The 16,551-nt window shown below is 40.3% G+C and overlaps 1 protein-coding gene across 1 annotated transcript in view; it reads right to left on the bottom strand.

Moving 5' to 3' along the window:
- Window positions 1-324: 324 nt before the first annotated feature.
- Window positions 325-16,551, bottom strand: part of si:dkey-246i14.3 (ephrin-A4) — a 93,874-nt gene continuing 77,647 nt past the window's right edge. Inside the window, exons 4-5 of the mRNA XM_034174759.1 lie at window positions 4,302-4,328; window positions 325-1,570 (exon numbers count right to left, since the gene is read on the bottom strand). Coding sequence (XP_034030650.1) covers window positions 1,470-1,570; window positions 4,302-4,328 — 128 coding nt within the window. The 3' untranslated portion in view covers window positions 325-1,469. The remainder of the gene's footprint in view (window positions 1,571-4,301; window positions 4,329-16,551) is intronic.

Genomic DNA, 16,551 nt, shown 5'->3' with positions numbered 1-16,551 from the left:
ATGTGTGTGATCTGCTTTTTTTCTACAAAATTAAACAACTAAATGAACATCCTCCGAGGCCCGTGATTCCATAATTTTTGCCAGGGGTATATATATAAAATTGATTTTTTTTTCTCAAATGGCCAGAATTCCTGTATGGTTTATATGATGCTTTTGTAAAACCCCTTAAACAGTCTACACTACAAGCAGATCTGGATTGTTTCATTTCAACACCATCGTAGTCGTATACAGAGGCAAAATTACAAAAACTGTCATTGTCCAATTATTTATGGATCTGACTGTAGCTGAACCCATTATTTCCCATTCACAAAATGAAGCTGTGGAATATATTTTGTATAATTTATCAGATTCTGGAAACCAATTATATTTTTCAAGTAGTAAACTATAAATAACCTATTGATTTTATGATAGACAAACTGAAATGATCTCTTTATAAATATATAAACTTTCATCTGATGTCAATAAAAACATGTATTATCTCAAACAGTAATTTAAAAAGATTATATGAATTGTTGCTGTTGTTAATCAATATTTTACAGTTATATGCTTTAGTAAAAATAGGCCAATTAATAATAATAAATTCACAATCAAATCATTTTAAGTTGGGAAACTGCTTGAAAGAAGAGAATAATGAAAGCTGAAAATGGTATATACAGAAAATATGTAAAAAAAATAAAATAAAAAAATCAGGTTTGTGTGCCAGACTGCACACTTGGTTGCTCAAGAGAACATCAACCAAAGAGCCTTCTGATTGAAAAGCTGTTTTTCCTCCCTTTACCCACCAGCCTGGGTCCTGTGTTCTGTTCTTGCTGCAGTCAGAACAACATGTGGTCCAAACTCAGATTCCCAGTCCAATGTCCAGTTTGTGCTCATGGCCAAACCAGTTCACTCCAGTACAACCAGTATAATCCCAGTAGATGGCGCAGCAACCTTGCCTGACTATGAAAGATCATTCTCCATTTCCCTGTAGAACACCTTGTGCTGTAAATTCTAATGACATACCAGTTATCCAGAATAATTAGTCAAAAAAAAAAAAAGGACTCTGGTCTGAAAGTGATTCATGTCCAACCTGAGCCACTCAGTGCAGTAATGTGTTCATAGCAAGTACTCGCTGGACTAAACGCAACTAAACACTACAAAACGAAAGACGGAAATGAAAAAGTGATGAGACATTTTGGGAGCGAGTACTTAAAAAAAACAACAACAACAAAAAAAAAAAACAGAGGAATGTTCCTGCTCTCTGTGCTGCTTCTTACACAATAGGTGGAGAAAACACAAAGTGAATCATTGATCGGGCATGTCGGTCCCTGAGTCACTGTTCTCCAGGTTTCCCTTGATTGGTCCACAGGTAGGCAGCTACGAGCGATGTAGCATCCAGCATGAGTCCGTTGTAAAAGCTTCAGAGTGCATTGTGTTGTTGGAGATCTCAGCCGTGAGATCAGAGGACAGAGGTCCAGGTCCACATCAGGTCAGGTTGCCGGCAGGAGGAAAGTCAGGAGGAAGGAGAGGAGGAGGAGGGAACGCGAGGAGATGCTCAGTGCACAAACAGCACTTCGAGGTGCTGAAGTTTCTGTGAGTAAGACAGAAACTTTATTCCTAACAGTTTTTCATCAGTTTTTTTTTTTAATTAGTTGTTACCACCATCAAGGTGATTCTGTTGACACCTGCTTTAACAGGATCACACAAAAATTAACACAAACCTTCCTTGAACAGATTCACTTGTAGATTTTGTAAGATATGGTATTGGGCTCTTTAACAGTTTTATTCTCCCCACAAAACCTGATAACAAATGGATAATATTCCATTCCAAGTGTAAATCTCTCACTTTTAAAATGATATGATATTTATCTAGATGCATGAGCTATGATACGCTTCAGGAACGATACTTTTTATTATGGAACAATTCCATTTGAATGATTTGAATTATTTGATGTGGTGAAAGGCCATCTGATACCATTCTTTTTTTAATGTAGACATTTATTTTACATGAAAAATTGGAATAAGCCAAAAGTGACAGTTTACCTTCAAATACATATTTAAATAAAACTTTCTACTTTTCGACTGTGCTGCAGCCCGTTAGTGCTGCTTCTGCTGACTTTTTGTTCACCACTGGGGGCAGCACCACAAAGTAGCAGAGCATACAGCATAAACAAAACCCAGAAGAAGCAGCAAGCTGTTAGCATAACATAAATGTCATACCATCACTTTCTCATATCACAGCATTCTCGAGGCCGGCGCCATGTCACATACGAAGTGGCCAATCCGAAGGCCAGAATTTGTACTTCTGCGATTGGCCGCTCTGTGAAAACACACTCTGCCTGTATGCTGTTCTATTGAAATCAGCCGGTTTTTATTGTCGCTAACTTGCTTCTAATTGCCAGAAGATGGCTCTCATTGCCTGGAACGGTGAGATTTATACACCAAGCTGACCTGAAATGAACCATTGTACATTAAATTGACGTTACTGACGAGTTTTACCCGTTTGAAAAGTGAACAATTTACATGTATTTGTATTGTGCTCGGCGATGTTTTAACCAGGAAAACCCGCCCCTTGAGGTTAAATGCCCGGATGACTGACCTTGAGAATTACGAAACTGTCAATCAAATGTAAAGTTCAGATTCATGATATTAACTAACACTATCTGACATGTCAATTTTGTTTGTACCTCACAAGTTAATGTTCATGTAACTGAGCTGCCCTTTGAAACTTTAACAAAACAAGATCATTTTAACTGATTTATAATATAAAATTGACCCATCAACTGGTTCATATTACATTTAAACTGATATATTTTATTGTAAAATTGGTTTTCAACAGAGATCTGAGATAGATCTGTATGGTGATGTGGCACATTTCATGTCAGATGCCCTTCACACACACACACACACACACACACACACACACACACACACACACACACACACACACACACACACACACACACACACACACACACACACACACACACACAGTCTATTAGAAAAGTATCCGACCTTATTATTTTTTCAAAAACCATATGGATTTGAATCACGTGTGATTGCGTCAGCCAAGCTTGAACCCTCGTGCGCATGCGTGAGTTTTTCCACGCCTGTCGGTTGCGTCATTCGGCTGTGAACAGGCTTTGAGTGAGGAGTGGTCCAGCCCCCTCGGCGGATTTTCATTGTCAGGAAATGGCGGAATGATTTGGGCTTTTTTTCCATCAGAATTGCACCTGGAAACCACGCGGAATTCCTCTGCACGTCTGTCTCAATGTGCTGAAAAAGTGCTGATGTCCACATCTTTTCACAATTCCTGTGCTAGTCAGACGACGCCCGGATAAAACACAGCGTCCAGTTTGGAAATGAATGGCACATTCCACTGTTACAGGAGTTTTTGTCATGGAAAGAGGAGCAGCGGCTTCGCGCGGTGCCGCATGGCGCACAGCAACGCTGTGATGAAGCCTCACGGGACATGTTCTGGCATGTCCAGGCACATCCACAATTTCTCGGATAATCACTCGATGGAAAAACCACAGACAACTGTCTGAATGCCATCTCAAAGCCGTCCTGTGAGACCAAAACAGAGGTGGTTTTGTCTCGCTCCAGTAACGAATCCATCGTGACACGCTAAGCCTCCGCTCGGCTTTCCATGACAAAATCTTGTTAAAAGTGAAATCTGCCGGAAAATGGTTGATGTCCAGCTCTTGCGATAACCAGAGAAATGGCACACGATGGTCATGGAGCCAGACAGCCATCTGTTTAGAAATGAAATGGTCGCTCAGCCTGTCGATGGCGGCTTCGGAGCGCGGCGCGCCCCACAGCCGCTGGGGGCCGTCCTTAAAGCGACAGTAACACTCTTTATTCTCTACCAAGCCCGTAACATTTTCACCGAAAGCCAGATAAATTTTTCTAATGGTTTCCAGCTGCCAGTCTCTAACAGTTTCTGAAAAAATTCTGATGGAAAAAAAGCCCAAATCATTCCGCATTTCCTGACAATGAAAATCTGACGAGGGGGTGGACCACTCCTCACTCAATGACGCAACCGACAGGCGTGGAAAAAACTCACGCATGCGCACGAGGGTTCAAGCTTGTCTGACACAATCACACGTGATTCAAATCCATATGGTTTTTGAAAAAAATAAGGTCGGATACTTTTCTAATAGACCTCATATATATATATATATATATATATATATATATCACACACACACACACACAATGTATACATACTATGAATAGTGAGAGAGAGAGTTGCAGAAATGTACAGATGTCCAATGTTATGAATTATTTTAGTTACATTTTGTTAAAGTTGTGCTTCTCACCTTGTTTTTGCTTGGAACCCTCTGATTCTGGGGGGGGGGGGGGGGGGGGGGGAGAAGAGAGAGATTTAGATAAAGCTGAGGAACAAAAACAAGTTGCTGATTAGTCATTCTTGCATGCTTAACGTTCTCAATAAAACCACTGCTCTGTGGAACAAAATCAGCAAGAAACAGACAAATGACCAGGGGGAGGTATTTACCATTACTCAAAGCCTAACACTGTGAAAAATGACTGGCTGTGCAACCCCAAATATGTCCCCCTATGCAAATTCTCTTAAGGTCGGTTAAAAAAAAAGAGGCTGGGATGCCTGGCAACAGGAAGAGATGGTGTTATGTAAATGAGGAGTGAGAATGATGGAGGTTATACAGGGGGGGTACAGGAAATGAAAAAGACAGAGTGGAAAACCATGAGAAAACTATAAATGACGGAGCGAAACCGAGAAGTGGACAGAAGATGAAAGGTAGAGTGGAAGAGGCCCGAGTGAGAAAGTACGGGCGGGAAAAAGAAGGGTGGAAAGATTGAAACAAGGTCAGACAGATAGAAAAGGGGAGGGAGGGAGCAAAAGAAGGGAGACAGCAGAGGGGGGCGTCGGTGTCTACACGGGCGTTACTTTCTCAGCAGGAGAGAAACTAAAAGGAAATAATGGAGGGAAAGATGGAGCGACGGTGAGATGGGGAGCACTGATGAAAGAGGACAAAAAACAGTTTTTAAAAACGTGTCAACAGTTTAAAAATCTTCCTGTAATTCATGCAGAGAAATGTCAGAGCACAGGGACGGGCCTGCTGCTATTAACTCGACCTGCGGCACCCCAACCCGCAAGACACACGCACACGAGCCTGCACGTGCACACGCAAACACTAATGTAGACTAAAGTTTGCAGAAAATCTGCCCCCTTTATTCACATCCCAGGCATGTGATGGGGACAACTTGTCCCTCAGTTCAACGTCCCCCCCCCAGGTTGGGGGGGTGGTTAACAACAGCGTGGAGCTACAAGCGCTTGATCCAATTAATCATTTTGTGGAGACCGATTACCTTAAACCAGTAAGATTAAAAGTCCCATCGGCTTCTCCCTCGTGTCACTCGAGGTCACCACAGCAGATCAGATGTGAACCTGCATGTTGATTTGGCACACGTTTTACTCTGGACGTCCTTCTTGATGCAACTCCACATTACATGGAGAATGGGCAGGAGTGGTCTTGAACTGGGAAACTTTTGCACTGGAAACAAGTGCACTTAACCGCTTGGCCAATTAGGGTATTTTTATCAACTTTTGATGATTTGTTATTTTGATTAAGGATGTGGTAGATTGGAAGTCAGAGAGATTGTCTTGTGAATATAATGTCCTTGATTTGATTCCCCTTCAGACTCTTGTCTGACTCATTGAGGTGCCCTTAAGCAAGGCCTTTAATCTCCAAGTTGCTACTAGTGTGCAATAGAGCACATTTCATGGCAGAACCCTGACCGTGTGTGTGTGTGTGTGTGTGTGTCTCTGTGTATAATGTATTGTTGTGATGTGCTTTGAGCGTTTGCATCAGATGGAAAAGTGCTCCAGAAATGCAGTCCATCGATATTATAGTAAAGAAGGGGTGCAGCAGTTAATTTCAGTTCAATTTAATCAGCTTATAAAGCACCAAATCACAACAAAAGCCATCTCAAGGCGCCTCACACAGAACAGTTCAACATAAAAATTAAAATAAATAAATAAAAATAAAAAAATTCAAGTACATAATTAAAAACAGAAGTAAAAGAATAAAACAGATAAGAAATAAAAATTATTCATAAGAAAGAGAATAAAAATAGCTTTTAAGTCTTGACTTAAAAATGTCCATGGATTCCGACTGCCTCGCGGTCGCAGGAAGACCGTTCCACAGAGCGGGTGCACGATAACAAAAAGCTCTTTGACCCGCTGGCTTCTTTTTCACCCTGGGAACACAGAGTAGTCCCGCATCCTGTGACCACAAAGCCCAGGTTGGCACGTAGGGTTCCACCAGATCGAACAGATTAGTCCATGAGCAATTTCAGAAGTCAATAACAAAACCTTAAAATCTGCTCTCACAGAAACAGGGAGCCAGTGGTTAGATGCCAAAATGGGTGTGATATGTTCTGCTTAAGTCAGCACTCTTTCCTCCCAGCAAAAAGGACTTGTGTTAAATTCAACTGAACTGCAGTCTCCTTGGAGTTGCATGAGGGAGGACATGTGGTATAAAACTTGCACCAAAATAACATGGATCCATGCTGGGTGTTCTTTGGCAACCCCAAGATAGAGAAATCTGTTTTAGCTTAAACAATCATATGAATTTTAAATGTGCACTGACATACAGGAACAGTTGGGGAATATTCACTTCTTAAATTTTAATGTCTTGCAGTCTGAACCCATCAGCCCTGGGAATACTTACAATAATACTTAAGTACACTGATTTAGTGGTTGCAGTTTAAAATTTTCCTGTTTAGGATTCTTTCCAACCTGCCTGTGTTTGATATTAAGTAAGAGGAGAAGGTGGCGCCAGTCAAACAACACTAAAATGATGATTAAGCAGATCCCGTTAACACCACCAACTGACTTCCACATTGTAAACACTCATCAGCTGATTGCAGTTTGTTGATGCATCACAGAAACCAGTTACAGACATACTTGCAAAACATCAAGGTTATGCCAAGAAGCAATCTGGATTTTTTTTTCCTCATCTAGTCATAATGTGTGGTAAAGATGGACAGAGACGATTTTCCTCACCACTGAGGGGTTGACACCACGACGAGTCTGGAAGGTCAGTGATTTTTTATTTTTTTTAACTGATGCAGTGTAAGAGGGTGCAGAATGTGTGCTGCAATTAAGTAAAAAGACAACCTATTTGGTTGTAAAGAAGGTGGACTGTTTGGGGACAGGTGGCACAGGCGGCAGAGCAGGATGTCCATTCACGAGCAAACTAATGGGTCGATCAGCAATTTGTCTTAATAGTCTTTGAGAAAAAAGTTGGAAAGGGGTTTGAATGAGGAACAGTGTTCAGTTCTAGTAGCCTCTGTTCACACTGTAAAAAGGATACTGACCTGTGCAAAGAAAATCTATTCTGATCACATTTAACATTTTAAATGAGACAGACTTTTCTGAATGAGTGTAGTTTAGTGGAAAGTGTTAAATTCTGCACTTCATACTGAATTATTATTTCTATTCACTTTATTGATTCAACAATAAAAAGAAGAAAATTTGATCACATCTCTCCAGCACTACATTGGCTTTGCTTCTGGTCCACTCGAGTTCTTTAAAGGTTTTATTGCTGACAAATGAAGTACCAGATGGTCATGCACATTCATATCTTGTCACCTATACCTTTACTACCATCTCCTTTGCTGCCATCTAACGATGTAGGCTTAATTTCTGTTAGAAGACTGAGAAAAAACTTTGCAGAATTAAGTGTTCCTGTTGTGTGGAATAGCATAATAATATCAAGGTGATGTTAGAACATCACATCCTGGTGCAGATTTTAAATACAACTTTAAAACATATGTTTAACATATAACAATTTAAACATATGGTTTTTTTTCTTATAATTCATTTTAACAGTCTTACTATTTCTGTTGTTGCACATTTTGACTGTTGGAGTTATTTAAGGCCCTTCTGAAATGTGTCTTTTTTTTTTAATCCATCTTTTATATGCTGATTTTATTTGTATTATTTTCAGTTTATGCATTATATTGTTGTAAAAAATGATTGTTTGGAAGATGCTAACAAAAATGTATTATCATCAACTTAGTATATTTTACTTATTCAAAAATAACTGCTGGTACTTGAAATATTTGAGTTAACCACACATAAATAGTTTAAGGTGAACAGGTCCCTCAAAGTATTTGAGTTATTGGAGATTTAACATTATTCTAAGTAAGAGCTCAGGAAAAATACGGTAGTTTGTCCGTGATACAGATCCTACGGGTCACTTCCACAGACATGAACTTCTAAATTACTTGCAGGCTCTGAACAACTAACCACTGTCTAGGGGTTAACGAAGCATTAAATAGCATGCTGGGCCCAGGCATCTCACTGAGAGCGTGCGTGCGAGTGTCCAAATGGTTGGAAGTTAAAAAAAAAAAAAAAAAAAAAAAAGAAAGAAAAAGAAAAACAACTTTAGAATTTTTACATGAAAATACATTTAAAGAAATCCTATTAATGATCTTATTTGAATGGGTTTAAATTAAAAATATATTACATTTTTACGATCAGCTAATATTTTTATGCAATGAATTTTCAATTTAATAATCCCACTCTGAAGAGATAATTATGTTGATAAAAGCCCACAGACAGAAAAAAAACATGTTGAGTTTTATCAATTCAATTTCCTCTGTTTAAAAAAGTGTGCAAAAGTTGCAAAATATATAAAATGCATTTATTTTTATCAAATGTAGACATACAATTCAACATAAATAGTAGTGATAGTTGACACGATGCAAAAAAGAAATTATAGAAATAATAATGAATAATAAGTACATAAAATGCTGTGATTCCAGTTTGTTACGTTTAAATTTCAAAATAAAAAAACTAAACAAAAAACCCTGTCTCATCCTTTATGCATTTATTTATTTTAAATTTCACACAGAGATTTCCACATATTGTGGACATATCATTCATGCTGAATAATTTTTTTTTTTAATTCTGATATTGTGGGTGGTGTCGTGGCACTGTACATCCCAAACTAAACCGTGTTCCTGTGAAATGCCTCGTGTTTAGTCGACTATGTGCGACATGTTTACTCTGATCTGGATTTTCATCTCATCATTCAAACTAAAATGTGGCCGCACTCGTTTAAGTCACCGTCATTTTTAAGGTGATGGCGAGCGCAGTCATAAAATGGCGTCCATGGTGGCGTGCATGTGCAAGAGCAGCGTCTGTATGCTGCAATCAGAAGTGTTAAGTGCGTGTAACTGTACGTGCACGACCACTGCCTGTGTGTATGTATGTGTGTGCGCACGAAATCGCCAGCAGAACGCTGCACTGCAGAGAGAGACACCGTTCCGCCATCACACGTCTTCCTTGTGCCGCCATTTTACACACACACACACACACACACACACACACACACACACACTGAGCTAATGCTAGCAATTTATGGTCGTTAGCGATTCAGTTTAAAAATAATTGCGAAATCATAATAATGTTGTGCAAAAATAAACAACAGAAGTGATTAAAGTGAAATGTTGAGTGTGGCGTTGGGGACGTGTGAGGGCTCGGCTGTGTGAGCAGTGTGTGTGCGCGCGTGTGCATGTGTGAGACGTTTGTTCTCGTATGCACCGAGTTCAGAGGGTACAAAGGTATTTGGGAGGGTGGTGGGGATAAAGGAGAGCAGTGAGGTAGGAAGTTTAAAAAGAAAAAAAAAAACAGGGGAGAAGTGAGGAAAATGGTGAAGCTCTGCAAAGTAAAATGAATGAAATGGACCGCTCACAGCGGGAGAACGGTGGCAGAAAAAGGAGTGAGGGACCAGGAGAAAGGGAATCAATTAGAGGGAGAGTGAATTTGGTCTGTAATGGCTTCTCACAGTAGGAAGGCTAGAAAAGAGAAAGGAGGAGAGGGAGACTGACAGGGAGAAGGAGAGAGATAAACACAACAGGAGGTGTTTTAGTGAGGAGTGCACGAAAGGAAAAAAAGACGGCGAGAGGGGAGGCGAGCCGGCGAAAGATGCAACATAGGGCTGCAGGGAGATTCTGAGGCTCGTTTCCTGATGCATCACGGACGCCGCCACCGTTCTGTAAAATCTGTCTGTACTGTGGATTAACATCCAACTCAAACAGCAACAAAGTGCAGCTTTGGTGTGTTCTTGGGATAATTTAAGGTGTTAAACAAACGGAGAGAAGGCCTAGGGAGAGACGAGTGCTAGCTGACCTTGGAGCAATAACAGCATACCTGACGGACCGCCTCACTGTCACCAGTCTGTCCTTCAGGCCTCTGTGAGGTCAGCGTGTGCACGTGTCCATCTGGTAATTAACTCACAACAGTAATGACAGGGCATCCCCGCATGGAGCGAGCGCTTCCCTAGGCTGCTCGCTGGAAAATATACTGGAACGGGCGGCGGCGAAGGGAGTCGCGTGGTTTGAAGTTAAGATAAAGCAAGCAGAGACGAGCTGTAGCTGAAGGACAGGAGCTGCCGTCACCGTGGGCCACACGTGCACGGTGCACCCTGGCGCCTCACGACCTGTCAGATAAAAGAGGAGCTGAGCAGGAAGAGTTTGGGAGGCGTTTCCGCGGGGAACAACTGCAGCTGTCGTAAAGCGCCACTAATGGACAGCCACAGAGAGAGAGACAACCAGAGAGCCTCCAACTCTCCTTTATCTCCTCTCTCATTTATTTCATCCCTCTCTCCGGCCTCGTGTGCCCTCATCCCGCTACATGGAGCGCAACCGAGGGAGGAGGAAAAAAAAAAAAAAAAAAACAGCGAGTGAGTGAATAAGTGCGATGTAAGATATGGATATACATCGACGAGATAGAGAAAACGCAGGGAAGGTCGTGGCGGCGGAGGTGAGGGGAGGGGAGGAGGAAGACTGCAGAAGAGGATGGCGCCGAGATTAGTTTTGCTCCAGTAGTGAAAGATCATAAAAATGAGGAAGGGAGGAGAGAGCAGAGGAGACAGAGAGAAGGGGAGGATTAGTGCCACTTCAGGAATGACAGAAGACGAGGACGAAAGAAAGAACGAGAAGAACTGTGGAGGGGTGTGTGGTGTGGGGGGGGGGGGGGGGGGGGGGAAATCCTGAAATTTAGTCAGGATTAGTTTTGTTTAAAGAACAGGATGAGAGGGAGAGGAGTCAAACGAGAGGAGGAAACACTACGTGGAAGTACGTGAGCACGACTCGCTGTTCTTTTCTAATATGAAGTAATTTGCTTTGATAACAAAGTCAGGTATGAGCGCATTTGTCTCTCAGCAGGCGTAATCTGTGTGATTTTAAATGTTTTGATTATTTCTGGCTCTGTTGGGGCCGATGGAGGAATACTGTCACAAGGTCAAGAAAACACGAACATTTTCTCACTGAATACCAATCTATCTGTGGGCTTTCTAATTAACGATGGCACGATAATTAACTCTTAAAAAAAAAAAGTGTCATCGGCGGTCGCTACTCTAATAAGAGCGAATTACTGCTCATCTCTCTTTGGTGCAGCAATGGCATTTAAGTGCTCATTTGGGAATGTCGTGGTATTAATTACAATTTTTACACAGAACTGGCTTTTTTTTTTTTTTTTTTTTTTTTTTTTAAATCAGTGACATTCATTTTCACATTTATATTGCACCCTTATGTAGTTATTTTATTTAAATTCCCTCTTCAAGAAAAATGCATTATTCCAGATTGACAAACAAAAAAAGGGTTTATACAGTAGTGTTCAGAATAATAGTGCTATGTGACTAAAAAGATTAATCCAGGTTTTGAGTATATTTCTTATTGTTAGATGGGAAACAAGGTACCAGTAGATTCAGTAGATTCTCACAAATCCAACAAGACCAAGCATTCATGATATGCACACTCTTAAGGCTATGAAATTGGGCTATTAGTAAAAAAGAAATGTAGAAAAGGGGGTGTTCACAATAACAGTAGCATCTGCTGTTGATGCTACAAACTCAAAACTATTATGTTCAAACTGCTTTTTTAGCAATCCTGCGATTCACTAAACTAGTATTTAGTTGTATAACTACAGTTTTTCATGAGTTCTTCACATCTGTGAGGGCATTAATTTGTTGGTTTGGAACCAAGATTTGCTCATTTACTAGTGTGCTTGGGGTTATTGTCTTGTTGAAACACACATTTCAAGGGCATGTCCTCTTCAGCATAAGGCAACATGACCTCTTCAGGTATTCTGACATATCCAAACTGATCCATGATACTTGGTATGCGATATATAGGCCTTTGGCAAATTGTAACCTCTTCTGCACGTCTTTTATTTAACAGAGGGACTTTGCTGGGGATTCTTGCAAATAAATTAGCTTCACACAGGCGTCTTCTAACTGTCACAGCACTTACAGGTAACTCCAGACTGTCTTTGATCATCCTGGAGCTGATCAATGGGTGAGCCTTTGCCATTCTGGTTATTCTTCTATCCATTTTGATAGTTTTCCATTTTCTTCCACGCATCTCTGTTTTTTTTTTGTTTTTTTGTCCATTTTAAATCATTGGAGATCATTGTAGATGAACAGCCTATAATTTTTTGCACCTGCGTATAAGTTTTCCCCTCTCCAATCAACTTTTTAATTAAACTACACTGTTCTTCTGAACAATGTCTTGAACGTCCCATTTTCCTCAGGCTTTCAAAGAGAAAAGCATGTTCAACAGGTGCTGGCTTCATCCTTAAATAGGGGACACCTGATTCACACCTGTTTGTGCCACAAAACTGACGAACTCACTGACTGAATGCCACACTACTATTATTGTGAACACCCCCTTTTCTACTTTTTTTTTTTTTTTTTTTTTACTAATAGCCCAATTTCATAGCCTTAAGAGTGTGCATATCATGAATGCTTGGTTTTGTTGGATTTGTGAGAATCTACTGAATCTACTGGTACCTTGTTTCCCATGTAACAATAAGAAATATACTCAAAACCTGGATTAATCTTTTTAGTCACATAGCACTACTATTATTCTCAACACTACTGTATGTTTTAAATAGGACATTATAAATCCCATTACTCATAATGTAGGCACTCAGCTCATAGAAATGTTAGTATCAAATTATGTGACGGTATCACGCTTTCATGCGGACATTAGACAGTTAGCATCACATTAATACAATAGCATGCTTTTGGAGGGCAGTATGCATTTTCTGAGGCCTGACGTCCATGCCCAGTCACTGAAAAATGACCGATATTCTCCCTCGTCTAACTCGGCCGAATATCGGTCATTTTTCAGTGACTGGGCATGGACGTCAGGCCTCAGAAAATGCATACCGCACGACAACCGCATGTTATTTGCATTATTATCACTTACTGAGATACACAACACATTAACAATATTTAATGTCATTTCAAAACGCACTACACCCAGCAAACGTGTACATAAAAGGTTGGCTCACTTTAACTTTTGTTGTGTTGGCTGGAACCGCGCTGCTCTCCAAATTCGCCAGTGCGTCCTCATCAAGCTGGCTGCTTTGGCTGCTGTTCTTTGTCATATTATCCATGAGAAAATCATCCATATTGGGACCAACACACACTTCTCGCCATTTCATGTCATCGTCTGCGGACAGTTCTTGGGTTGCGTGTGCTATGTCGTCATCACTTTATGCACAGCGGGCAGATATTGGGATACCCGCCTGCTACTGTGGGCAGGTAGCGTAAAAGTAAATCTATGCTACCGGCCCAGCAGCACCTCAGTAAGTGATAATAATAAGCAATGCTAACCTTTTTAAGACACATGAATCTATTGTGAATCACTCCCTTCAATCAGGTATCAAGTATGTATTTTTTAAGCACATATAAATCCCCTTGCTTGCAGTCGAGACACTTAGCTCATGCTAACTTTAGGTGTGATACCAGAGCCTTGACATCACACCTAATGCCGAGCTAGCACCCAGTAAATTTTACAACGTATTACATAAAGACTGTAACTTTCTTAAAATAAAAAAGCAGTACTGCCTCACAATGACATAATTTCCCTATTATGAACTGCAACTGGGTTAAATTTACATCATTTAAAAGGACCTTGGAACATGTTTTCTGTATTTTTCCAATAATTGCTCTAAGGAACAACTAATGACAGAATATAGACATATTTATTGGTTGTGATCATAATAAATAAATCTTTTTAGTCACATAGCACTACTATTATTCTGAACACTACTGTATAAACCCTTTTTTTGTTTGTCAGTCTGGAATAATGCATTTTTCTTGAAGAGGGAATTTAAATAAAATAACTTCATAAGGGTGCAACATAAAATGTGAAAATGAATGTCACTGATTGACGCATAGCACTACTATTATTCTGAACACTACTGTAAATTTTGCAATTTAAAAAAAGTATGTAAATATATGAATATTATGACCCAAAAAAGTATTTCAATTTTATTCTATTCAACTGAAAATCATTTCAAATGTCTGTACGCCATGTTTACAGTTGATATATGTTGAATTATTATAAATTGACTCTATGTGATTAGTCACAGGCACAAACACCTTTCTGCAGAAGGCTTCAGTGTTGACAGTTTGTTATCACAGCAAAACGCAAACCATGAGGCCAAAGGAGCTGGAGTGGGTGGACTGGGTCACAGCACAGTTTAGGAGGTTCTCCAGAGTCCTTTGGCCTCAAAATGCAAGAAGGCTGAACAAACTGCAGCTGACTGACAGTAGCAAGAAGACCCTTGAAGAAAAGGGGACCAAGTACCCGACAGTTGCACATTTGTGCCTCTCCAACAATGGCCTTGCACCTCATACTCCAGTTTGAAATCTTTGCTTTAAATACTCATATAATCAATCAACAGAACTACAGCTACACTAAAAACAACACATGAGAGCGCACTTGGATTTTGCAGAACAACTGTTTTTGTAGTGAAACTGACAATCAGGTTCTTTTCTACCAAAGCCTTTCTTTTCAAGTTGCTTAGTTTGCCTGAGTGACCAGCTATAGAGGGTGTCATAACTGTTCTCAGTTTCATTTAGCCTTGCTCAGATGACTGAATGTCTTTCTGGAAAATCCTTAGGTACTGTTGGAATAACTGTGTGAAGTAAGAGGTCACTGAAGGCGCACCAGACACGGTGTATTGTTTGCATTATGAGGTATTGTCGATTATGATACGATGGACATGTAAAGTCAGTCAAGTTATTTATGTCACACTTTTCCAGATTTTCACAAAAGGTTACTAGGGTAACTGAATTATACAGCTGGATGTCATCCGCATAACAGTGGTAAGTAAGTAAGGTTTATTTATATTGCACCTTTCAAGATAGAAATCACAAAGTGCTTCACATAAGAACAAAGAAATTAAAAGCAGCAGAAACACAGAACCATAAAACTAGATAAAAGCCAGCCTATACAAAAGGGTCTTTAGCTTCACTTTAAATGTTTCAACAGAGTCCACGGAGCGTAGGTCCAAAGGCAGTGCATTCCACATTTAGGTGCCACCACCTCGAAAGCACAGTCTCCCCTGGTCTTCAGTCTTGTCCTAGGCACAACCAATAGGCCCAGGTCCGAAGACCTCAGAGACCTGCTTATGGTATGAGACATCCCTAAAAGAGCTCAACATGACCAAGTGGGAGCAAATAATATAGGTCCCAGAACAGAGCCTTGAGGCACGCCACAAGATAACATGGCAGAAGAGGACATAAATTTGTCGGTAGCAACAGTGAAACTCCTGTTAGAAGGGTAAGATAAACTCCAATCCAAGGCAGACCCAGAGATGCCCACCCAAGTTCTTCATCTCTCAATTAAAACCCCATGAATGACTGTGTCAAAAGCTGCAGAGAGGTCGAAAACTGACAAGTACAGAATATTCACCTGCATCTCTATACATTAAAACATCATTTGAGACTCTGAGAAAGGCAGTTTCCATAGAGTGCAAATAATGGAACCCAGATTGTAATTTATCAAGAATATTATGTTCAGATAAAACCTCATTAAGCTGTTTGGCCACCACTTTTTCTAAAACTTTGGAAATAAAAGTCAACTTTGAAATCGGTATAAAATTTTGAAGGGGCAAAGGGTCAGCATTAGGCTTTTTTAAGGGAGGGTGGATAACTGCCTATTTAACATATTGAGGGACAATAAGAATTTGGCACATTGCCAAGAACATGATCCAGTGCACAGGGGTCTCAGTGCTGAGGACATCAGCGACTGGACACGGCTAAGGAAATGACTGCTTGTCCCCAACTGTGCCAGATAGAAGGCTCATTTTGGGAGATGGGAATGGACCACTGTTTGGCATTGGTGGCTGCCAGATGGGACCCAGATTTGTTACAAAGGGTGACAAATGCACCATCAGAGCATCATCCCAGACCTGACTCAACTTTCATGCCTTGACATGATTCTGGTTTTTAGCTCTGCGGGTAAATCCTTTATTGATGTGGGTTGGTTTGCATTCTGTTAAAAAACAAAAAAACACAACAACAACAACTTACAAATGTGGTACTTTAAAGGCAGGATTACTCACTTGTTGACAGCTTGAATCATAAAAAGATACTTTGGCTGTGACAGACATAATCACAATTAAAGATGTCAGAAGGGCCAGACTTGGAGAGACACTGAAAGGGGAGCATTTTCGTCTTCTTTTTTGAATTATTGTCATCTTAGACCAAATGAGGA

This window comes from Thalassophryne amazonica, chromosome 7 (assembly GCF_902500255.1).
Source record: "Thalassophryne amazonica chromosome 7, fThaAma1.1, whole genome shotgun sequence".
NCBI lineage: Eukaryota > Metazoa > Chordata > Actinopteri > Batrachoidiformes > Batrachoididae > Thalassophryne > Thalassophryne amazonica.
Note: the sequence above shows the minus strand (reverse complement) of the source record. Positions and strands in the feature narration are given on the sequence as shown.